Source organism: Buteo buteo, chromosome 2, assembly GCF_964188355.1.
Source record: "Buteo buteo chromosome 2, bButBut1.hap1.1, whole genome shotgun sequence".
Classification (NCBI taxonomy): domain Eukaryota; kingdom Metazoa; phylum Chordata; class Aves; order Accipitriformes; family Accipitridae; genus Buteo; species Buteo buteo.
The window spans coordinates 7,947,441-7,972,427 of NC_134172.1; the positions used below are offsets into that span (position 1 = coordinate 7,947,441).

At 41.3% G+C, this 24,987-nt stretch overlaps 1 protein-coding gene across 2 annotated transcripts in view; it reads right to left on the reverse strand.

The window, feature by feature from the left end:
• PRKAG2 (protein kinase AMP-activated non-catalytic subunit gamma 2) overlaps positions 1-23,899 on the reverse strand; it is a 225,238-nt gene extending 201,339 nt beyond the window's left edge. The window contains exon 1 of one of the 2 annotated variants that reach the window (XR_012652790.1): positions 23,687-23,899. Coding sequence is in view for 1 of the 2 variants with exons in the window: in XM_075045175.1 (XP_074901276.1) it covers positions 23,687-23,788 (102 nt within the window). In the remaining variant the exon portion in view is untranslated. The remainder of the gene's footprint in view (positions 1-23,686) is intronic. The other variant, XM_075045175.1, reaches the window with a different exon arrangement.
• Between the last annotated feature and the right edge of the window lie 1,088 nt (positions 23,900-24,987).

A 24,987-nucleotide genomic window follows, 5' to 3' on the forward strand; every position in this document is an offset into this window, starting at 1 on the left:
AGTCCCCTGAATTCCTTGTCTGAGTTTGCAGCCTATGTATAGTTTTTGATTAATATTTATTTGACCATTATGAATTTCTTTTGAGTTCTGCATATCTTACTAGGCCTGGTTTTTCACTAAACTGGCAGTGATGGCTGTAAGTTAAATTTTCCATTTTTATACACATTAACATGGATACTTTTTGAGACTGTGTTTTTATTAAAAAAAAAAAGTGCTGCACACAAAAATGGCTACTTTCACACAGGTGTGAGCAGGGGCTATGGTTTACTGCTGAATTATTGCATAGATTTGAACACACTGCTCCAAGAAAAGATCTGTAATTGTTTAGCGGTTGGGCTGCTGGCAGAATTCCCTGCCTGGGGCTGTTTTTATAAATAGGCCGGAGGACAAACAAACAAGCTACTAATAACAAGTCGACTGTTCTGTTTTGAAGCAGCGCTGCTTTGTGTTGCTCAGCTCACAAGAAGTTCAGATGGCAAATATAGCAAAACCCATGGCAAGAAGCAAGGGTAGATCATGCCAGGAATCAGTGGCACTTCTATTTCTCTAAAATGCTAAAATTTCGGTTCACTAAAATAAGCTTAATTTGGGGGAAATACCAAAATACACAAGCCTGTGTATGGCTGTGCTGTTTCAGATCTCCATTTCCACTATTACTAGGTAAAGCTAAGAAACGAGGTAAAATGGCTTATTAACAGACATCACCAACTCCAGAAAGCCTAGTGAATGTCTAAAGCAAGCTGGTCTTGCTTTTTCCACCAGCGCTTTTCACCATGTCCCACTCATAACTACATCAAAGATCTGGACAATACTCAGGACATCCTGTTTGACTCTTACGAAGTTCTCAGATTTGTCAGGAATACTAAGGTATCTCATCACAGCTTTTACTGGGAGCTTCTCTTTCCATGGGTAATCCATTGGGTACTTAACAGAGTTCAGATTTTCTGCCACCTCTATGTCAGTCTGTTCACCTAATCTCATCACACTGCAGATTTTTTTTCTTGCTTTTAATGTTTTGGGAAGGTGATTTAGGCTTCCCAGCTAAATAGTCAAACCCATTTATTGGTCCTTCAGTACCTATTTTTGAGAAAGACACTCTGACTTGGATATCTTTCTCTGGTATTTCATATACTTCTTCCTCTTTCTGGAAATAACTACAACATCAGTAGAAGACATTTTTCACCTTTAGCGTTGGAAACTTACTTGTTACCAATCAATGGAAGCCAGGGGAGTTTATATGGGAACATCCCATCCTGATGCAGTAACTTTTCCAAGCAGTGCAGCTATAGTAAAATATTTTGGAGGAAAGTAAGGAAAATTAGGCCCCTTACCCTTTTGAATTTCTCTTCTGTTGCTTATGGATCTTATCTCTGTTACTTGGAGGGTGACCTTCACCAGCATCTATTGGCCCTGGCTTCCTTGATGTAGACATCATAACTTTGCTGCCTGCTGCCCGTTTTCTCTGCTAAGCTTCCTCTTGGAGGGGCTTATTTTTTCTTTCCATAACTGCATTGGGTTTGCTTTGTTTTGTCTTTTGTATCCTCCTTGGAGAGCACACTTTGTTCCCACAACCCTCCTCAAAGACTTAGCAGCTCTCTTACCTCTTTCTTTGTATCATTCAGCATTAGCAGCTTAGTCTGCGAAAACAAATCCTCTTTTTTGCTGATAAGAAGACCCACTTAGGCTCTTCCTTCCCCTTTGTTTTCTCCTCTCTTTGGGGAGAAGATCTAGCTAGTTCTAACACCACTTCATGTGATGACGCAGGCAAGAACATGAAGTCCAGTGGACCATATGCAATTGCTACCGAGGTGAGCACTTTTCTGATAATACCCAGAAATGATGGAGTCAGCACGGATTAAGGAAACAACGAAGCGCTCAGCATTTATGGCGACACACTGACGCATTTCAGGGTACGTGCTGCAGCCCCAGGGGAAGCAGCAGTAACATTGCTAGCACAGATGAAAGGACTCTAGGTGATAGTATAAAAAACATATTTTCCCAGAAGAAAATCCTCTCTGGTAGAACTACATTGGTCCTAATAGCAGCAGAGCAGAAAGAGGAGCTGGTAGGAATAATAGTTGAGAGAGCAGCAGCTGGTTTCTCTCCAGAATCACCAGCCAGAGAGACACAGTTCCCTTGGCACAGCAAATGCCACGCAGCCCTCCCAGAGAGTGCCCTCATAAATCAGCTTCACTGCCACGAGATGAATTTGTACTTGGTTGAATTTCAAATGGTCCACAGTCTGCAACATAAAATTATCACAGCTTTCAGCAAAGCATAACTTCTCAGACCTCCACAGGATCTTGGTGGGGTAAACAGACACTGAAATGGACATCAGCATTCTCTCAAGGGGATCTAGACTGGCAGGTAAGCCAAAGGCAATGCCAGGCCAGGGGCTAGGCAGTACCTGCTCTCTGGATAAATGGACTACTACAGGGCTGCTAATCCAGCAACTTTTCTAGAAGCACTAAATCCATAGGAAAAGAAAAAAAAAATAATCCTTACTAAAGCATAAGCATTTCCAAATAAATTACTTAAACATTTCACTACATTATTTTACATATATGCAAACAGCTTCGTTCTTGAAATCTTGCTGCATCTCAGCAGGTATCTAACAGCACAAGAAAACCTTCAGAGCACTTACTTACACAAGAAGGGGGGAAAAACGACATTTTTTTCAGCTTTAACGAAACCAGTTGTTTCTGCAAGTTTCTGCCGTCCTGCTATACCACAGCTGCTCCAGCCCCACCGTCAGCTTTAGCCAATTGTAAGTCCTCACTTTTCAGCACACAATGCGGCTGAAAGCCAATTCGTCTGGTAGCACCCTTGGAAACGAATCATTATTTGCCCAGGTCTTGTATTAACCTTTTATTTCCCCTGAAAATCACCACTGAAAAAGGACAGCTCACACCCTTCAAAGAGACTAGAGAAAACAGATAGCAAAAAGAAATTTAAAAAAAAAGGAGGTAAGACTGGAAAGCAGGGACTAAGAAAAGTTTATAAAATATAGCAGAAAGAAAAAGGAAACAAAGCTTTAAAAATTATTTCAAGCATTATCAGCCTCTAAAGCCAGCTGGGGAAGACCCTGAAGCAGAATCTGAGCAACTTCTACTTCAAATGAGCTCACCTTCTTTCAAGAACTATATACCCCATCAATAAAAGAAGTGTGAAAAGCAGGTTACCCTAAACAGAAGGAGACCAAAGTATAAGCAGGCTTAGTTCCAAAGGTCATGTTATTTTAGCCAAACCACCAAACATCTACCCCATCCTCTTGCTCTAATCACTCTACTGTAAATTTAAAGCTCTAGACAGCTACTACTGCTGCAAGGATGACAGAAGTAGCCCTAACTAAACACATTTAATACTGTCTTATCAATCTGGTCATATAATTAGTTTGTCTTCCTGCATGAAACATCTATTTTCACTCACAGTTCTGCAACTGTAGAGAGGTCTATAGGCTATACAACCTACAGCAAATGCTACACAAATACTTAGCAAACATAACCCCTGTTTTAGTGGGCTATAATTCAACAAACTTTGACAGATGTTCCCCTCAGATATACATTTTTTCAAGCTAAGTTTTAGCTAAAATCAGGATAAAGAAGGCAAAGTTAGAAAAATAAATTATTTGTCAAATTAAAAAAAAAATTACAATATTGAATCAAAAAGATCTATCACTGCCACTATGACCATGAAATCTGTTAGGGTCTTGTGGGGTAACACAGGTTACCCCATGGCTCTGTCTTGTGCTATCTCTGTGAGACTCTCCCAACTCTGGCCTAGTGATAAGCCAGACAGCTGTGGGAGGGATCTCAATTTCTTAGTAAATTCTCCCAAGATTTAGTTTGTACACAGCAAACCCTCTGTTACCCCTTGTACATCCTCTTGCTGTTTCTCTTTGCCACATTGGGCCACTCAAGTGTCAGCTATCAGAGCTGAGAGTAAGGAGGAGCCTCTTGAACACTCTCTTGCTGGCATCCTAGGCAGCATGGGGGACAACAAGGAATTTCAAGTCCCTAGTGCAAAGAGAAGTAATAATCTTTCCATGAAACAATTTACTGAAATCTAAGTAAACAACCTCAATATTTTTAAGCTAAGCCAGGCACCTTGGTGATGACACCAAGCCACAGGGCTCACCCTCTAACAGGAGCACCAGAATATCTCACAGGAAGGATTGGATAACAGCAATGAGTGGAGGAACAGAAATCAGGTTAATTTAATCAATGTAATGAATTTAGTTTAATCCCTAAATTATGTACTTATAAACTATAATTTTGTCTAAAACTTGAGCATTCAACAGCTGAATAGAGACAAACTGAAGTGTAACTGTCTTGAAAGGTTAACTAGGAGCTATCATTGTAATGCTGCTATGGATAAAGCATATGTGATTACAGCATGCACCAGGAAGCCTCCAGAGCAGATAAAAAGCTTTAATACCATATATATATATATTAGCACTGTGAAAACTCAGCTGGAATAATGTGTACAGTTCTGGTCATCTGCTCAGGAAAGGTTAATTCAGCTCAGAACAGGTGCACCAGATGACTATTATCTCGACAACGAGGGGAACACAGAGTCTCTCTTGTGGGACGTGACTAAAAGAGCTTGGCTTGCTTAGTTTCACAGTTCACAGCTGAGAGTGTATGCGATCCTTCTCCAAAGTTACATAAGGTGGATAAACACCAACAAGGGAGAAGAGAGATAAAGGAGACTTTGTGGGTGCAATTAGAAAATGGAAACTGATTGTGAATAAGTTTAAGTTAGAAATTAGGAAGGAAAAAGAGTGAAATTCTGGAGGAAAGCTTTAACAAGAACAAGAAACATCACTACTTTTCAGACTGATGAAGTTTATTACAGGGAAGATACAAGGGGGCTACCTACAGGATTTTCCTACAGGAGCAGGAAATGGAAATAAAGGGCAGGTTAAAGAAGGCTCCTTCTTGCTTTATGCATCTTCTAGAGCAAGAAGGGAAAGGAATAATAATTATTTATAGCACTTTTTTCTAGGCTTAAGAAGTTCTGATCCTATTGTGGAGACCCAATAGCTGACAGATCTGCAGAACAGAAACAGTTCAGCTGTCTAATGAATGAAAGAGCAGGAAGGGCTGTGGACATCTGGAAAGCAGTCATTCTATGTATAATGTGAACATAAAAATATAGGATGATTCAGAAAGGTTAATTCTGAACTGTTTTCCAAATCTGGAAAGAGACTGGTACACAACATGTGGCTATGTGTCAGAGAGTGACCCTTTCAGTGTTCAGAGTATGCCAACCATACTCTTTTACTAAAACTGCATCAAAACATACTAAACTTGTCATAAGAAATCCTTGCTCCCTAATGCCATGCTTCTGGTCCTTCTCAAAAGCCTCACATCAACTGTGCTGTGAGGATTATATGCAAAAGTACACATGGAAATATGGGCGTATGCAGGCACACCTGTATATATATACATATGACAAACATGGGATACTACTCATAAAAACATATCACCTGCTTATACATGAGTCTCAAATGTCCCAATATTCGATAAAGAGCTGTATAATGACTCCAAAGGGGAATCAAGATGATCCTACCTATGTAAACTAACCAACAAGCAGAAATGATCTCCATAACCTACTGAATAGCCTGGAAAAACAAACAAGCAAGCAAACACTATTTCTGTGAATCTGAAAGAAATTTATTTTTAATAGATTTAAAAGAGAAGCTCAGAAAGAGGAAGAAAAAGCTTTAAAAGTGAAATTACAAGTAAAACAGGACAGAGAAAGAAAAGAAAAAAAAAAAACTTTTTGAAAATGGATGGGAAAGGGAACATAGAAATATACAGCATTGGTATTTCAAGCATTTGACCAGCCACCACCATAGTCCCTACTTTCACCTGTCTCAGCCACCTGGAAGACTACTTTTATCACATCTAGAAAAAACAGACCCTCACTGCGAGAATGCTGAGCTCATCTGTCACTGTCTTTCCAGGTTCAAACCACAGTTCCCACGGTGAGGGCGTCCTTCGCAGCATATGCTCTTCCTCAGCTCTCCCCAGGGCTTAGGGAACAGCCGGCTCTCCAGAGGCATCAGCTGCTGTAACTTTGGGAGTCTGGTGACCTGTCTTTTAAAATAGTGGGAGTAACTTCCGTTGCTCCGTCAGCAGTGCTTTTATGGAGCCAAGAGCATGCCAAAACACTGCTTGCCCTTGCATACAACTCGAGTAACAAAAGAGCAGCTGTACTCAGTTTAAGGCAAGGCTATACTTTCCCACCCCTTATTTAACACTGGCTTATTTCCATCAGCCTTAACAACAATGAATGGCAGAGAAGGGATGTTTTATGGGGAGCCATAGGCTCATGGTGCTATCTGATCCTGCCTCAATTGCGTCAAATTGACTTCATCCACAAGTGAAGGCAGTAAATCTATTGACACTGGAGTCTGGCGGCAGACCTCATCACAGGTAAACTGCTGAGGCCAAAGGGAGCCTCATTATAGTTGATCTTATATATGAAAAGCTCCATACAGAGTCAGTGCAGAATCAGGAGTAGAGTAGGCCAAGACATCTGCCAGTGTTGAATTACCTAGAACAGTCTGACTTTAACCGTGATGGTTTTTTTAGCTTACATATAAGACTAGGGAGTCATTGAACTCTAGTTTGCAGCTTGCTATAGACTTGGGCAAGTTACTTGTTACATATTTGCTTTCCAAGCTTTAAATCAGAAATAATGATACTTCTAGGGCAACATAGGTATTATTAACTCAACCATTCCTCCTAAACATTTTGAAATTTGCAGAAGGAAAGAGATGGAGAAGGGCAGTGCATTAGGGTTATTATATCACATTGGCTCTCTTACCAGGCTTTCATTTGAGGAGAGTTTTAAAACAAATACTTGGATCAAATACCCCATCAATAAAAAACCTAGATATCCTCCAAGAGTCCACTTCATTGGCAAGTTCAAATAAAGCAGGTCTCCCTGTGTTTAAGGTGTAAGTGAAAACTTGAGTGCACAAAAGGTTGATATTAGAGGGTACACTCCTACGATCTACACTTATCTACACGATAAGAGCTACGATCTACAGAGGATAAACTGAATAGCGTATGGATAACAAGATGAGACTGGGGAATATCAGGATCTTGCACATACCTGAGAATTGACAGTCCAATGATTGGTGATATTTTACATTTCAGATTCAGAGTAATTAGGGCATTGATATTACTTGGTTCACTAGGAACCCCTCCAAACCAGGGCCAGTGCAGTCAGTCAAAGTGCTACAGAGACGCTTGAGTTTACATGGAATGAAGAAAACCATGTTTTTCTCTAGACACAGAAAAGTAAACCACTTGTGTCCATTCAAGATCTTACAACACTTTCCTTTAGAAAATTAATTTTGACTCTAAACTCTGTTCCACACATTGCATTTTTTGGCAAAGTCCTCCTTATCAGATATTCCAGATGAAGTAATTTTCTTGAATTCCTGCATAAATTTTCCTAGTACTGCTAAGCACCAGTGAAACACCTAGTGATCTCTGTCCCAGCTCTATCTACATGTCAGTCATGTACAACAAAACATAACTTCTAAAGCACTTCAGAGCTTTTCATATTGAGAAGGTCTGTATCAGTTCCAGAGTTTACTCCACATACTCTGTACCCAGCCAAGTAACTGCCAGAAGGTCAGGGGAGCGAGCGCTTGATTTGGGCTACGTGCTCCCTTCAAGATCAAGAACAAAGCCATCAGGGTGTTAGGGTCAAGACTGCCATGTTGCTGACTTCAAGGATATCCTCTTCCTCTACAGCTGTGACACATGGAAGGAGAAGCACAGCTGGATCCAAGATAAAGCAAGCTTGTGGTTAGGAGGTTACACTGTTGCTCGCAGTCTGGCTAGACTTGGCTTTAACCACCAAATTGACTGTGTATTTTTGGACTGGTGAGAAAATGAGACATTCATGACCTGATTCGGAAACTAAAGCTCTGGACAAAGTTTTAGATGAATCTGTTAATCATAGAATCATGAATTACCAGCAAAAGCTGAGTTTATGTTTGACTGAATTTCTATGGTCAGCTTAATGAATACATACACTTGGAAAAGACTTAACCAAGATGAACATTCGTACTCACTCTGCTTTGAAGTTACACATAAAATATACAAACATGTTGCACCAGTCACAGTTGCTTTACATTTAGTTTCCCAACAATAAAAAGTCAAGAGCAAGAAAATCTTAAGGCTATTGCCAGAACATATAATTAAATTTCCTTCCCAAAGTTATAACCTCCTGTGCAGCCCAACCAATGTGCCAGACCAAGAACTCCAGCTTCAGCCATTGGAGGTAAGTCCTGTCCTTCCATTGGTATCACGGATCCTTTTCTGAGCAGCTGTGTAAAATGACACTCAGTCAGACTCATGGACAGCAGTGCTGAAAAGCCTGAAAAACAGAATATCCTAGAAAGGAAAAGATGAACTTCTTAAGGCCTATTTTTCATTAATTACCAGATGGAAATGAACCTTTCTTGGAACTTCTGGAAGCTTCTCAGAAAAGTCAAGCTTTCCTCGGAACTGGCCTTGTGTGCAGATTGGGACAGATAAAAGAAGGGTTTTTTCTCTTAAATAGATTGTGATAAATTCTGACACAATGCTCAAAAAAGAAAACAACATTAACTAAATCACCATGAAGACTCCAACAAAACAAATCTAGCCAAGTATATGTACCACACATAAAAAACTCATATATTATGCAAACATACATAAACCAGTTTGAATTTACAAATCCTCAGCCTGTGCACAAAGGCATAGTTTATTTAAATGACTGTTATAAATCCATATAAAGTACAGGACTTAGCCTTATAACTGTCTCGATGTCATATAGTTACCAGGCCTCTATTTAAACAAAATAGTCTGTCAGAATGCTGTTTGGCCTTTTTATATTTTGTCCCTACAAGGGGGATGTGAAAAAGAAAGGCTGAACTTATTTATTCTGGTCTGGGCACTTTGCCAATACTCACAGAGATACTGTACTTTTTCTGGCTCACAGTGAGTTCAACCTCTTACCTGCCTCCCCATTTAGACCGCTGGAAGAAGACACAGCTACAGAATTACAGTTGTAACACAATCAGAATAGCAGAGAGGGGGAATCATAGCATTAGCCTACCCTGGTTTCACTCTCCCATCTCCATCACAGATCACTTTTATCAGGCATTTTGCACTGTTAAATGTGGTAAGATTTGTGGTAAGCAGTGTTGTAAAAGTTATCTGCAAGGAGAGAAAGCTCTCAGCAGAGCATCCAGAAGAAACTTAAATATTTGCCAAATTGAATTATTGCAAAATTGAAAAAAACCCCTCATATTTCAGTATCCATTGACGAGGTATTTACCAGTACACCATACTTCGCTCATTTATACTTCATACACTCACAAGCTTTAGGTAGTTCCTTCTCCCATCCCTCTAACCTGCAGAGAGCCGTAACAAACTCTCAACAATTTCATCTCATGCGGAAATAGTGCTTCCAGCTCTGACCCCACTGATGACAGCAGTTTCAGTGATGACGGGGAAAATATTCCCGCTGAGGCAAGTAACACTACGTTCACACCCAGCGTATCTAGTAGTGAGCAGCTCGTACAGCTGGAAATCTTCTTCCAGCAGGCTTAGCTGCTCCCTCCCCTGTGCTGAACAGGTCACGTAAGGCAAAAAAATATTCTTTAAATCCCCTAAAATGCTAATTGTATTGAGGGGTATCCTCCATGAAACAGCAGGAGCCTTGTGGCTCCCATTAGCATTAAGTATCCCACCCATGGGCAGCCAAAGTCATCGAAATTTCTGAAAAACCTGATATTCATCCCTAATGTCTACCTATGTCTCTGGGATGTAAACAAACCTAAAAATCCTTTCCATAAAGACACAACATGGAACTCTGTGACACCGATTTTTGTGGTCTTTGTATTTTGTGGTTGTGGTGGGTTTTAGAAACTCTATCTAGAGATAGCAGCTAGTGCTTTTGGCTGGGGGGATACTGCTAGGGGATTATTTGCGTGGTGGTTACAGTGGCTCTCAGAAATCACAGGATTACAAAATAGGAACACATAATAAAGAGAAATCTGACGTGAAAACTGGAAGACTGGAAGAAGACTGAGAAACTAAGATCTTTTGGCAACATGCTCAAAATCAGTCTTAGTCAGCAAAGATGTTTAGGAGATCGCTGTGAAATGAAGTTCCCGGCCCAGTGCCAGGAAGTCAGATTTCCACACTACAATCATAAATATCTTCAGTGGTAATTGCTGGAAGGCCAATCCTGCCTGTCAAAATAGAAGCACCACAATGGTCTGTTGTGAGGAATTTTATATGATGAACTTGATTTGCGCTCTGAGCCATGATCAGTCTTCAGGGCTGTCCTCGTGATAACTTTCACAGCACTGAATTTACATAATTTTAACTAAAAACGGATAAATCTAACTCCTTGGATAAATCATCCTATCTTTCTGCATTCTCACTTTTCTGCAATGCTATCAGCAATCATATTTCTACGGCAAATAGTTTTCCATCTTCCTTAACTCTATTATCATTTTCCATTTAAAACACACTCTGGCATAATCAAACTGCTTTTCAAGATCAATCAGCCCTGGTAGGAACAAGTATCTGTCTTGGTGAAAAAGCAGTTGCATTGGCATAATCAAGTTACTAATGATAGGTCCATTATATAATCAACAAATTGGTGTTTCTGCTGGCTATTCCCTTTCCTCTTGCCTCGATAATAGTTCTCGGTTCAGTTAGACATTTGCGATTCATTTAGTAAATGGATAAAGTAAGCATTTGGATTTTTACCAATCGTGTTGCATCGTGCTGATTACTAATTGCAGCTGTTGCATTTCACTGCAGAAATACCTCCTTTTCAGCATAAGTATGATGATCTTTCAGACATAGATGAACATGCAGGTGCCCTGTGTATCACCTGTGTTTTCTGTTTCCTTGATATAATGAGTTTTTTCATCTCCAGAGGATTATGAATCCGAGCATGGGCTGGTACCTTCCTTGTGTAGCTAAAGTTCCACTGTGTGATAAAGCATAGATCTCCTCATTTTACTTTATGAATCTCACTAACTTTATTAACTTCATTTTCAATTGCTCATAATTTCATATAGCTCCCATCCTATGGGATAAATGTTCCATTTTCAGGCTCCTCCTACCAAATGGTCATCCCTTCATCATTGTCTTTACCTGATTTTTTCAGAGTTTAAGCAAAATACAACGCAGATATTTCAGCACAACAGTTCTTGAGAGGAAATTCTGGTTTTCGTTATGAATAAAAACCCCAAATATGTCACTGTATTCTATTTTATTTATTCTATATAATTGATCTGCAAAGCACTTCAGCCTGCTGTGTGTTAGAGGACACAGTATGGAAGAGAGTCACTTAGATATTTAACTCCACTTCAGCAGAATATATTTTGAAATGTCACTAGCATGTTACATTAATAATCAATTCATTTAAGTTTTCCATTCCCAATATTTAGGCAATACCAAATAACTAGAACCAATAATTCACAGATAATTTCAAGCTAGCTTGGCAGTAAATTGCCACTACCTTTTACAATTCGTGGTTGCTGAACTCCACAACCCCAAATAGCCAAGAAAGCCTCTAGAGGTAAATAAATAAAAAAAAGAAACCTTCTAAAATTATCTGGCAGGGGCAGACGAAAGCAGAGGATTCCTGTTGTGGGAGTTCTCCTGTGCAACATGTACATTCCCAATGAGCAAGCCCAGGCATATTTGTTTTTATACAGTCGTTTCCACACCAAGACACATTTCCATTCCCCCCTCCCTCCTTCTGCTTTTGTATTCCATCGTCCACATCAACAATTAGTGGAAGTGCCTGGCTGTGCCTGTTCACATTGTTCCCAGACTTTTCTCTCCCCCAGTGAGCTCTGAAGACCATGCATTATTTGACATGACATGACTTGGAGGCCTTCTACAGCAACGGCTGTATGCAGGGAAGCAGACAGAGACAAGGAAGTAAGTCAGTCCTAGTTACAACTATCTGGGACAGTAGGACTCAAATTAATATGCATTAATCTCTTAGCACAATACCCCAGGTGACTGGACATTAAATTACTTAGTCTTGTAAACCAAAAAAACCCAAGCCCCACCAGAAATAAAAACAGCCTAAAGGTCAAGATGCAAAGTCAGCTCGTTGTTCTATTTGTTTTGTGACATTAAAACACAGGATATGAAATCGAAAAGAATCTTAGTACAGCTAGAAACTAAATCCAGATGTTTTAACATCAGGCAGAAGCATATTCATAATGTGGGGTTTTTCTGAAATAATTAAATATCTATTGCATTTTCCATCACAGTTCATTTCTCTGCAACATGAGCAATTTGCCAGCTTGTACATACACACTGAATTTATTCAGTTTATATTAAACAGCTGCATGCAGGGCAGCTTCCCTTCACACACATAGGCTCTGCACTTGTGTCCTTACATGTTTTTTAAATTAACCTACTCAAGTGCACAGAACATTCAAGACCATAAAACATAATCAAAGGTACCTATTACTCTCTGGAAATGAACTCTGAGAAATATCTTCTCTGAAAATGGATGTTTCCTTTGAGTGTCTACTCAATATTTCCTCTCATTTTGTTGCTAAAGTCCAGAGAAATTAGATTTTACCATTCCTCCAAGAAGTGATCACATATGTCCCCAGATGTTCAGCCTGTGTGTTCCAACTCTCATCTATTAAAGTGCATATACTGATCACTGCCATTGGTATTACCAGTTTTTGCTTTTACATGTGTGCCTCTTTCTCAGTTACTTCAACTCAAATACAGTAAAAGCTAAAAGCTTGTTTTACAACTAATATGCATAGAGAAATTTCAAAGACTCGGTTGGTTACCCCCTCAGCTTTTCACAACCTGAGGAGCTCCCCTGTGTCCTCCTGTCTTCCTCCAGTGACCTCAAGAAGCAGCAGCCCACGAAGCAATATTGACACTGACTTGCAGAACTCCAAATACCTTTAAACCCAAATACCTCTGCTTCATAAACATGCTGACAAAAAGTACATGTAGATTATGGCAGTGAAATATATTTCTCCTCTAAAAACATTTATATTGGAAAGTAATTTGAAATAACTATCCACAGTGAGTCTAAACACATTAAATGCCTACAGTAGTTAGCAAAACTAGGTAAAAAAATACATAAATAGGTAAAAAAACTAGGTAAAAAATACATAAATAAAAAATCCTCTCAAATTTTAAATGATTGCAGCTTTTTCTCAAATTACATTGAAAAGTTGAAGGGAACAGAAAAGAAATTTCTTTCTGAAGTCTTTATCATATGTAATACTTGGTCACTGTCAGTCAAACATAAGGTCGTACATAGACTTTATCATGTGTCACAATGGATTGCACTGCACTAAGTATCAGTATTAGTTTCAGTCTTTATCATCAAGAGAACAGCTGCTATTTATCTCTTCCCATATTACTTCCTAGTATTACTTTCAATCTCTGTTCCATAAAAAACAAGCTTCTGACTTGGGGTTTTCGGGGTTTTTTTTTCCATTTTAGGTATCAGGTGCAAGAGAATGTTATTGGGAGTGGAAAATTAGGAAAATCAGCTTCTGTTTTGTAATACAGGTGTAAATAGCAGAGGGGGAAGAATGGCATCTTGAAAGCTCGAAAGACGTAAAGCTCGATTTTCAAATGTATTTAAGGACATCCTGATGCAAGTGGACTAGTAGCATTTTCAAATACTGCAAAGGAACCTAAATTATTTTGAAAATCCCATCTCTCTGAACTACTAGGCTTCTTAGCACCTTTTTTTTTTCCTCAAGGATTAATCTTGTGAATGGCATTTCAAGTAAACTTGAGTCATCTGTTCTTGGATTTTTGGATCTCAGATTATAGACAGATGGACATCAAAAGTCAATGAATTACCAAGGCTTACCAAGTTACCACTCACTTGTTTTATCTGACAATGTACACCATGAAAATAAAGCATGTTGGCTAACTAAGAAGGCATTGTAAGATAACACGTTTTATTCAGCATTGCGGTGGGATAGGAGGATACACATAGTCTGTTAATAAAGCCAACTGGTGAACAGCAGCTTGCTTTGCCTTGTTAACTATTGGTTGAGGTCTACCAGGACAGCTGCTGAATACTGGGTGAAAAACATTTTTTTCTTACTAAGTAATGGAGACTAGCCCACTATTGTACATGGTTAAGTAAGGCATGTTTCCTCTTTTACTGACTTCAGTGTTTCAGCTGAAAATCAGAAGAGTTCATTTAACAGCAACTTTTGCATGCCAACTGATGATGCCTCCACAGGTCTGCCACAGTGAAAGGAGCCAGAACTCTAAGTACACAATACAGAAAAAAAGGAATTGAAGTAATTGCAGTTTTTGAACTACTGGTATTACTTTATAAAGAAAAATGCTGGCATGTACCCTCCTGCATCTGCATAGCTTAGAGCACGTACAGTCATTCTCAAAAACATAAAAAATATAAGGAAAATGTATAATTAATCATCACCCAACTAAAAGAAGTCTATTAAATTAGTATTTACCTTTAACATCAACTAGCTAAATAAAAGGGCAAAGAGAACAGCTGAATAACATCTTCTACCTCCCATTCATTTCAGGCTATAAATCTTATGTTTATGAATAATGTTGGCTCAACTTTTCAGATGGCAGAAGCTCTCCATTTTCCCCATAAAAATGTAAAGTTGGTCTAGCATTAGTGGAGGGAATATCCAAGAAGAACAGTGTTGAGACCACGCTGGAATTCTCTCTCCTGCACTAGCTGGCAGCAGTACTGGGGAAAGCCCAGCTCCAGCAACTGGAAAGACAAGTCAGTGGAGTACAGAAAGCAGACAGGATGCCTGCAAACTCTTTGGAGGGTGCTGTAGGTTGAAGGTGGCTGGTCAAGTGCTGTTTCGAATGTCCCAAACCTCATGAGCTTAAGTTTATAGATGACTGCTAAATGGCTGCAGATGCCAGATGCCTTGTTTCAAGAGCTCTACAACTGATCTGCCACCAGCTATTCAGAAAAAAAAAGACTAACGTTTCACAACTTTCAACAACCACATGAACCACATGGAGGGTGTGATAAGTAGGCACACTCATTGAAGTACCACCTTTGATGCTGGAATTTAATATAGTCTCCTCTGATTTACCTAATAACCTCAACCCTTGGTCTTCCTGATCAGACTGCCAAGAGTCCTAACAGTGTTATTTTAGGACACAGCACAACTGTCTGTAGACGTTAGACTGGAATCCTTTCACTTCACAGGTATTTTCAAAATGCAAACGGAAAAATATTTTCCATCACTGCTGACTTAGGCTGAGCTTGTACATGGATCCTTATGGGACAAATAAGATAGGAAGAAGGTTGGGCTTACGGTTAAGATAAATGAACTAGGTCTCAAGACTTCATGAGTCCAACTATCACACTCCTGTACAACATGAGGCAAGTTGCTTAAACTCTATCTACTTGAGCATCAGTATTGCAGGGACAACATCGTTTCCTCTCAACTGCCTCCAGTCTGTAGCACCTATGAAGGCTTTAAATTCTTCAGAGAGTTTGTCTTTACTAACGTATGTATCCTTATGCATGCATAGACATCTAGTTCAACAGCGTTCAGTCATGGATGGAAAGAACATCCCATAAGATGTTTCACTGTTTCAATGTGGCTCACTGATACTTTAAAAGTTTCTTCTTTGTGGACCTCAAGCTTCAGCCCTTCAGCAATGCAAAGCTTACATCAAGGACTCTCCTCTGCCCAACCTCAGGCAATATAGCAGATAGAGATTCAGACAGCTAGGTGATGATTTACTGCTCTTATCCCTGAACTGTCTTTCCTCATGCCTCTTGTTTTAGATCACACTTCCAACACAGATGCCATGATTAATACTCAGTCACAGCAAATTCCCCTCTAATTAATTTATGCAAAAGGAATGACAACACATGATGAAAACCACATTCCAGGAGATGCAATGCTCTACTGAGAAGCTGGCAAACTCCCATATGTATTGTGATAACACTGACTAAGCACCTTTTAAATCTCTTCCTTACTGTCCCTTTCTTCCACAAGCCTTGTTGGGACTATTGTGCCTCCAGTTTCAACTCCCATCTCAGAGCATGCTTCTCCCAGAAGTCTCTACACTACGTGGCCAAATCCAATTCAATCCCCAGATGTGGGGACAAGATCCAACCAACTGTGGAGTTAATTTCAGTGTGCCTGTGTAGTGGCTGAACAGTATTTAGTTTCAAGGAGCTTTCACTTGCCCAAATGCATTCTTTCAGAGCAATGAAGTTGTGCAGTCTCCATCCTTGGAGATACTCAGAATCTGGTGGGACACAGTCCCGAGCAACCTGGTCTAGCTGACCGCAGGGTCAGCAGGAGGACTGGACTAGACAATCTCCAGAGGCCTCTTCCAACCTCAACTATTTCATGATTCTATAAAAACACTTGTTAGCAGTTATACCTTTTAAAGGCCGTATCACCAAAAGCAAGACAATAAAGGCTTAGCAAACATATTAAATGCACAACTATTTAAAGGCATAGAACAGTCCTGAATCTGTGGAAACTTGTCAAAGATTATGGCTAGGTAGCAAAAATAGAGTCATCGTGATACACTTCAGGATTCTGTGCATAATTCCAGGTGTCTTTCTTGATTTCCATGTGGAGTCCATTCAAAATAAGTGGCATGCAGGTAACAATCCATTTCTTCCACTATGCAGGCTATAGGCAATGCTAATGGCACCTGTTTAGTCCATCACATTCTTACAACTATACCTTTTCTATGGAGAGCTTGTCTTCAATGAAATGTTTCTTCATGACTGGATTCAAATTTTACCCCTAATTTAGCTCACCAAGCATTGATTTCTCTAATTCCATGGAAAACAAGTTTCCAAACTTTTCTAAAGGAATCAACAGGCACATAGCTTCCACAAAACAGATCTGAACATCAGTCATTCACAAAATACCACGAATAAGTCTACAACTGAGCAGGAAAATCCTGCGTTTCATAGTGCTGTAAGCCAGCACTCTGATCACTCAGATAGCTTTTCTTTCTTCAGCTTGCAGAAGCAGAGTATTTTCTTGTCTTCACTTTTCCAGCAGCATTACTGACGTGAAAAGATGACTGAAAATCACACAATGCCTGGTGTAAATAAATGATGATAAAGGCTTCATACCATGGCAGATAATGCTTCTAATGCACACACTTCCTCCTAATGAAACTCCAGATCTATGAATGTGTTCTCCAGCAGCTTAAAAAAGGCATATAGCTCTATCACCCTGGTTGCAAAAACAGATTAAGTCTTCAGCTTATGACATAGGTTCTGTTTTTGGAGCAGAAGGTCACAGGGACCCTTTGCAATAATGACCATAAAGTCTGAACAATCACGGAGTGTGATATAAATGACAACCATGAAACACATGCTGCAATGCATTTGCTATGCATCCCACTAAGTCACGCTTACATAATGTAATTTACTGTCATGCTAAATTATATGAAAATTTGAAGGACGCTGTATACTATTCTATGAATCCTCAGTGTCGAAACCTGAAGTACCATGTTGTGTTTTGATTCTCTACCATGTAAATAATGCTTTCACGCTTTAACAATTTCATATGTAGTTATATGCAAGCAATTTAAGAGAGACAGTACTACAGAAGCAAACACTAAACTGAAGCATTATATTCCAGTTTCTACAACTACCTAAAGAATAAACACAAAAATGATTCTGCAGCAGAAATTGTCATACGCATCACTGTTTCAACTCACTGCTAGTACTAGAAATAGTTTAGTAGTAGCACAGCACTATATCACCAAACCATCAATAATACATTTATTGATGGCATCTTACATTCACATGTATACATAAGTTCTCCTTTCTAGGAGAAAAAACATACTCCATTCAAGATACATTCAAGTTGTTTTTTGTCTTTGAAGACATGCATAACTCTCCCTATTTGTTAGGCCATAACACTTTCTCCAGTGTGTCTACAGCACAAGCAATAGTAGCAAATTGAGACAGCAGTCCTCTGCAACCAGATCAGGCCCTGAAAGCAGGCTAATTGTCAAAGCCTGATGATCAGTCTAGGGTAACGTAGCCCACAAAGGGGCTATTTCTATGCCAGACAGACATATTCTGTGGCATCTCTTGTCTGCTACTGATGTCTTCCTTGATGCTTCATTTCTTTTATAACCAACTCTCCTCTTTCATTATTCCCTATGCATGGGATGTCTTTTGATATAAATTCAGCTCTTTTTCAAAGGGATGAGAATTATACATGGTATTTCACTCAACATGAATGTCCACAATTTGGTCTACAAACAGCCATGCTGACACAGTTTTGGTTCCTTTCTACTCCCATTAGCCTGCCAAGCCAGCACACAGACACACCAACCTACTGCCATGACTGTCCATACATCATCAACAAAATGATTGTTGAATCCTGTCTTCAGGGTTAAATTCTGCTTTTGGTCACATCTGAGCAGCTCCCTTGAATGCAATGTAGTGCCCAGGTGAAACTGGGCATAAGTTGAATGTTGCAGATGTGTGAACAGGCACTGGAACCTCCCAGGTGGAGATCACTACTTTCTGCTTCACTCCTGATCCCCCTAGGAGCACGACATTTTCTTCTGATTTAGTAATTCCCAATATAAGCATGGTGTGAGTAACATTCCCTGAGGCCAAAAGTCTCACCATCCACCTTTCTGTGAGGTTCCTTCCACATTCATGACTTATTCCTCCAAGGAAATTAATATTTTTCTGAGACCACATTCTTCACAGGCTCACAGGTATAAATAAAGGAGATTGGATGAGACCATTTAGGAGCAGAATTTCCTACCAGAAAAAGCGATGTTTTAAAGAAGCAGTACTTTTCAATAACCTGATGATCAGTTTGTGTTATGCTTTAAAAGCAAAAAGACTAAGAACTTCCTTAATTACAGAGGCAGCTATTATGACTACAAACATAAATCCTTTTTTCCTTCAGGTAGATTCAAAGTGCAAGCTCAACACTCCTGAGCAAATACCACTTGCCCTTCAGATCCTTAATATATCAGCCCTTTAGGAAGGAATCCAAATTTAAACTTTAAGGCCACAGAGGCTCAGGACAACTCAGAGTCCGCCCTATGAGAGCAAGGGGCAGGACAGTTGCAGATTTAATTTTAGGGAAACATTTCTCTCTCCTCTGTCTCGCTCTCCCCCTACCTCCTTTTCCCAAGAAAACAATTTTTTTTTTTTTTTTCATTCCTAGATCACATTGGAAGCCGATTCCCTCACCTCCTCTGAAAGAACTGACCAGCTTATTCCTCATCTGCAGCTTGCTAAAGTGATCCCTACACTGAAGTGCTATTCTCATCAGCCCACCCAGCAATTACCGGGAGACAAGCACCCTGCAAAAAAACTGTGACAGAACAAAATCATTTCACAGTGATTTATTAGGCATGCAGCCATTAATGACTGCAAGTGTGGAAAGCAAGATGGAGGGGCAGAGCCTGAGCCAACACTAGCTGTCAGAACATCATTGTCATCTATCGGGTTAGAAATATTGAAGCCATCTGATGTTTCAGCCTGGCATTCCAATGTAACAACAAGCCTGGAAACAGCAATAAATTTGCACATTGAGGAGACTGTTCAAAATCATAGAGGTTGATAAAGAAATGGGAGAAAGTGTGCAGAGATGTTTGTTTGTGTGACATTGAAAATAAAGGATCATAATCTCCAAGAGCATCTTTCTAGTGCACCAACTCTGCTGTCAGGGCTGAAGTACCAGAGGCAACAGACACTTCACTGAACTGAAAGATGTTTTTATATTCATTTGCAGATGTTATTTTTGTCCTTACTGTGAAAAAATCTCTTTATTCATTTGAATAAAAAGTCACCTTGTGATGTATTTGGGAAAAATCCAAGGAAGTGCCAAGGTTCTGCAATTTCCACCTGCTGGGAGCACCAGGTGCTTGGCACTTGCCATGGTGAAGCTCTTGAGACAGGGTCTGCCCTCAGTTGCACTAGTGTAAATACAACATAACTTTGCTGGCACTGACTGAATTATCCCAGATGAAATTCAAAGTAAGCAAGAGCAGAATCTCTCCTTTTCTTTCCAGCAACATGGGATTACAATGGTAATGTTAACATTAGAACAGATCAATTTTGCAAAATGACAAAAGAACATACTGATCTCACTGCTGTGAGTTCCTACTCAGCAGACAATTGCGTCCCATCTTAGAAAAGACTTTCTGAAATGTTCAAAGCAATGTGCAAGCATTAACTTCTAATGGCTTAAAAAGGAATTTTATAATGCTAATGTCTTCATATTACAGATGTGATGCATCTAGAGAGCAAAGGTTTCTATTCATATCTGTAGCAGCTTTCAAAGGTATTTGGACCAGAAATTTCCATTTAGGCATCTCTAATTTGAAGACTTCAGAATGTGCTGCTGGGAAAGACAGAGGGTGATATATATGACCTCTACTTTACAAAGGCTCCTGCAGTTATATTATGGTCCATCGAAACTACTAGTTGGTTAGTCAGTTGTGTATTTGCAAGGAAAACAACAAACAAACAAAACAAAAAATTGTTCAATTGGTGCAACAATTTAGCAAGTAATTCCCTGCCATGCTAACAGAATACAGGTGCCCCCACTTTACTCTTGGCTACTGAACACCAAGTTGAGAGTAGATAGGAAACCCAACTAGCAGGAACTTAGTGGTCTACCACTATTCCCAGAAGCAAGGGTTGGGCATCACCCACTTGTGCCGAAGGAGAATGAGCACAGAAAGAAGGTGAAAATAGAGTGTTTCCACAATTTTTGTATCATGTCTTGTTCTCGCTTGAGAAAGATGTACCTGAGAAATGCCCTGGAGTGCTGCAAGACACAAAACCCGCTTTCTTAAATTGATACATCTTTTTTCCACTGTCACAGGCAAACCCAAAAAATAAAAATATGTGGGAGAGGGAACAAAAGCATACAACTTTCTTTTCAGACATGCCTATTATTCCACAATCCTCTAACCTAATTGTAGTGTATTTTGCACTATTCGCCTTTTTTTTTTTTTTTTGCACAATATTTGTCATTACTTTTTCAGTCAGCATTTCTACATGACTAATAAATATGTTTCAGGATAGCCTGCACCACAGCAGTACCTTTCTGTCCCACTGCTTTCTCTTTCAGAATTGACTCCTCTCTCCCCTCCTACTCAGACCTTGTTAGTCCTTCTCTTGTTCCTAATTTGAAGATCTCAATGAGCAAGAATTACATGTCTCAGCAATAAACATGATCTCACAGCAACACAAAGAAGAGGATGAACAAAATAAAAATTACTGTCTGGTGAAAGCTCCCTTGACAACTACAGCTACACTGACAGGCGCCACTGAAATAATAGGAACGATGCTTCAAAACAACAGCCAAGAAAACGTTATGAAAGAGAAAAAAAAACAGTCTAAATGGATCTTTTCAAATGCAGATTCCACTGTCAAATGAGGAGAATGAGAAAAATGTTCTTTCTTATAGCACAGTCATATTTAAACTCTGCCAGATAACAGAAAACCACCAAAAATGTGGGTACAACCTGAAAGATCCTGAGCCCAATAGTCCATTTCAGGAATGCTACAATGATGCAGAATGCTACAATGATGCAGAATGGAACAGAAGGATCATATTTTGGGGATGGAGAGGAGGGATGGAAGGTGTTATCTTATTACCAAATCTTGAATTGCTTCCAACTGGGTGAACAATAATACTCATGTTGACTTCAGAGCAATATCAGGCATTTGCAGGCTTGTATCTGAATAACTACCACTACCTAGGTGACAAGCTGCATAGCAAAGAAGCCAAGAGATTAATGAACATGAAAAATTATGGCCCACTACTAATGATGGTCCATCCAAGACAGAACTAAGGCAACAGTCATGAAGAAAGGTTGTCTACAAGCTTAGGAAAATTAGGAAAAAGCATTAGTCTTCCTCTGTCAATATTGCTTAAGTGTGAACAAGTTACTTAGGCACTTTTTCCACCTTAGCTTCACAACCATAAAACAGGGAAAACTGCTGTAAGTACTGGTGTGGTCAGAGTTATCTGGTGGTCAGAAGGTATTTCAAAAGCACCAGATGAATCCTACAAAATCCTGCAGCAACTGCAGCATCTCCCAAACTACCTATGGCTCTTCAGCAGGCAGAAAATGCAGCTTCTTGGAGCAGAGGTGGAGATCCAGCTGCACAGAAGTTCCTGGCTAGACTGAGTCAGAGGTGGGGGGGCTATGGAAAGAGATGACATACTCAGTGCAGCGAGCAGGATGGAAAGGAATAAGGTGCACAGGGTGAGTGGCGCTTTGGTGTGGTACATTTTATCTTTTTGGTATTTTACATCCCTACTGTGAAGTACTACTGGTAACAAGGCAAAGATTATTGCCTAAAAACTGTCACAAATGCATAGGCAACACCCATGTTAGCAGAAACAGACCCTTTTCTCCTAGTACTGAATGCACTTAGAGTTCCAGAAGTTTGGCTTAAGCTCTTGGGCTTGCATTCCTCTCCAGAGAAAAATGAAATCTGCAGAAGAGACATGTATTTCTCCTCCATTTTATTCCACACACTCAAGACACCTAATAAATTTGCTTTGACTTCTTATTCTTCCCTAAAACAAAGGAAAAACTTAGAACCCGAAATATCTTTTTGCTCCCTGGCGAACTGGCAGACACACGTGTAGGACTGTTTCCCACTTTTATATAATGAGATTTAAAAAAAAAAAAAAAAGCCAAAACAGATTGCACAGGAAAAGATACAGGGACTCTGCCATTTCTTGCCAGAAGCACTAAAACTAAAAGCACATCGGGACTGAGAATAAAAAAACTAAATGGTTATGTAGATAACAAGAACATCCTAATAGTAAAGAAAAACAGTAATCAAAGTTTTGAAAGGCATGTAAACTCTTGAAGAGAGAGCCAGCCATCCTTTTAGTACTCACTGGGAACAGAGAGAAACTTTTGGTCTGAGGTTATTCTGTATCTATATACTAGAGTTTCTTGCGTGTTTCTTTATAGTGTGGATATACAAAACAAAACAGAGTGGGTGAACAGACTGCATGGCTCCCTAGTCTGCTCCACCACAGCAATACAACTGTCCCTGCTCTTTCAGCAATAAACAGACTGCTTGTGTCGAAATCTGAGAGAGCTCTGGGCTTCCCAGCCCTGGGAAATTCAAATGTGGACTAGTTTTGAGAGAGGGAAGAGTCAGATTAAACACTGATTCAGCCACAAGGCACGGACAGTTCCCAGAGCCAAACCCGGGGATGTTGAGACCAGCATTTTGGGGGGAACAGACCTTTTGCTAAACCGTACTGTGAGTCTGTGTGTGAACTGGATGAGACATACTGAACCAAACCCACAGCCCAGGGCAGGGAAGCAGTGGTGCAGCCGGAGTTATCCTCGCTCCTCCGTGCCACAGACACTGCACCCTGAGCTCCCAGCACTGCACGGGGGGCAGAGAGCAGAGGACCCCACCATGCTCCAACCCACCCCAGCTGTGGAGGACTTGCCTGTTGCACAGGCTGCACCCCCCAGCCCAGCATCCCCCAAACTCCACACCTCAGCAGCAGGAAACACCTCTCCCTGCCTTTCGCTGCGCTACATGTCAGAGAAAAACATGCTCCAGCGCCCAAGCCACGCCAGCTGCGGAAGGGGAGGAAGAGCCAGGAGCCACTTACGGGGATGTGCACTCGCAACATGAGTTTCTTCTGGCTGGAGGTTTTCCTGCTGCCGCTGCTGCTGGAGGCATCTTTCTTCTTGTCCATGGCAGTGCTTCCCATCCCTTCACCCAGACGTGGTGCTGGGCAATGGATCTGGAGAGGGAAGCTCCTTTTCCACCTCTCCCCACCGTCCCACCGGCCGCAGTTACTCCAGGCTCCTTATTTTCTTTTTTCTTTTCTTTTTTTTTTAATGGCCTTAGGAAATTGGGGGGGGGGGGGGGGGGTAGGGGGGGAGGATAGGAGAAGCAGAGGGAAGGGGAGGAGTTTCTCCAGCTCCGGCCTTTAATCCCAGCAGCGAGGTGTCAGGGGGGACCTTCTCAAGAGCATGAGATGCCCTTACAAAAGCTGCTTGCCTTCTCACTCTTCCGCCCTTTCAAAAATATCCGGAGCATCCTGGGGGGGTGAGAAAGTTTCCTTCCCCTCGCCCAGCCCGGCGGCACTCTCCCCCGAAGAAAGAAAAAAAAACAACAACCCCAAAACACCCAAACGCCACAAAAAAAAAAAAAAAAACGAAAAGAGGAAGGCGCTCGGGCGAGGCTCTTGGCAGACCGGCGGTCGCGGGGGACCGAGCCGGGCCGGGCCGGGCGGAGGGAGCGCGGCTTCCCCGCGGAGAGCTCGGCGGGCGAGCGCTGCCCGGCGGAGCCCCGCGGGGAGCCCGGCCGGGGAGGGAGGAGGTTCCCGGGCGCTGCCGAGAGCCCCGGCCGGTTCGCCAGGAAGTGCACGACGAGCACGACACAACTTTCCTCCGCGGCCAAGCTCCGCAGCCCGCCGCGTGTTCGCGGCCGCTTCCCCCCCCCGGGCTCCCGCTCGCCCCGGCCCCCCCTGTTTGTTTTATTTTGGGGGGGAAGAGGAGCTGGGGCTGTGCCCGCATCCCCCGGGCTGCTGGAGCACTGGGGTGGGCGAAAAGGCTGGGTTTCACCTTGCTAAAAACGCACAAAGGCGGCGCGGTTCCTTTTCCTCCCTCCCCCAGGATTTCTCGCGGTCGTGCCCTAAAGGAGGGTTATTTCCCCCCTCGGTCCCCCGCAAGCGTTCCCGGGCCAGCCAGCAGCCTTGAGCGAACCGGCTTTGCACGGCCCGGCCCGGCTGCTGCAGCGGCCCCGCGGCCCGAGGGATGGCGCTGGGCGGGGGGACCAGCCCGGCGTCCCGGCCAGGCTCACTCCCGCTGGGCAAAAGCACCGCGCTGCCCTCCCCCTTGCTTGCCAGAGAACTTGTGCCAAGCCCCGGAGGGCCCCGGTCCCCTCTTGAACATAGATTTTTGT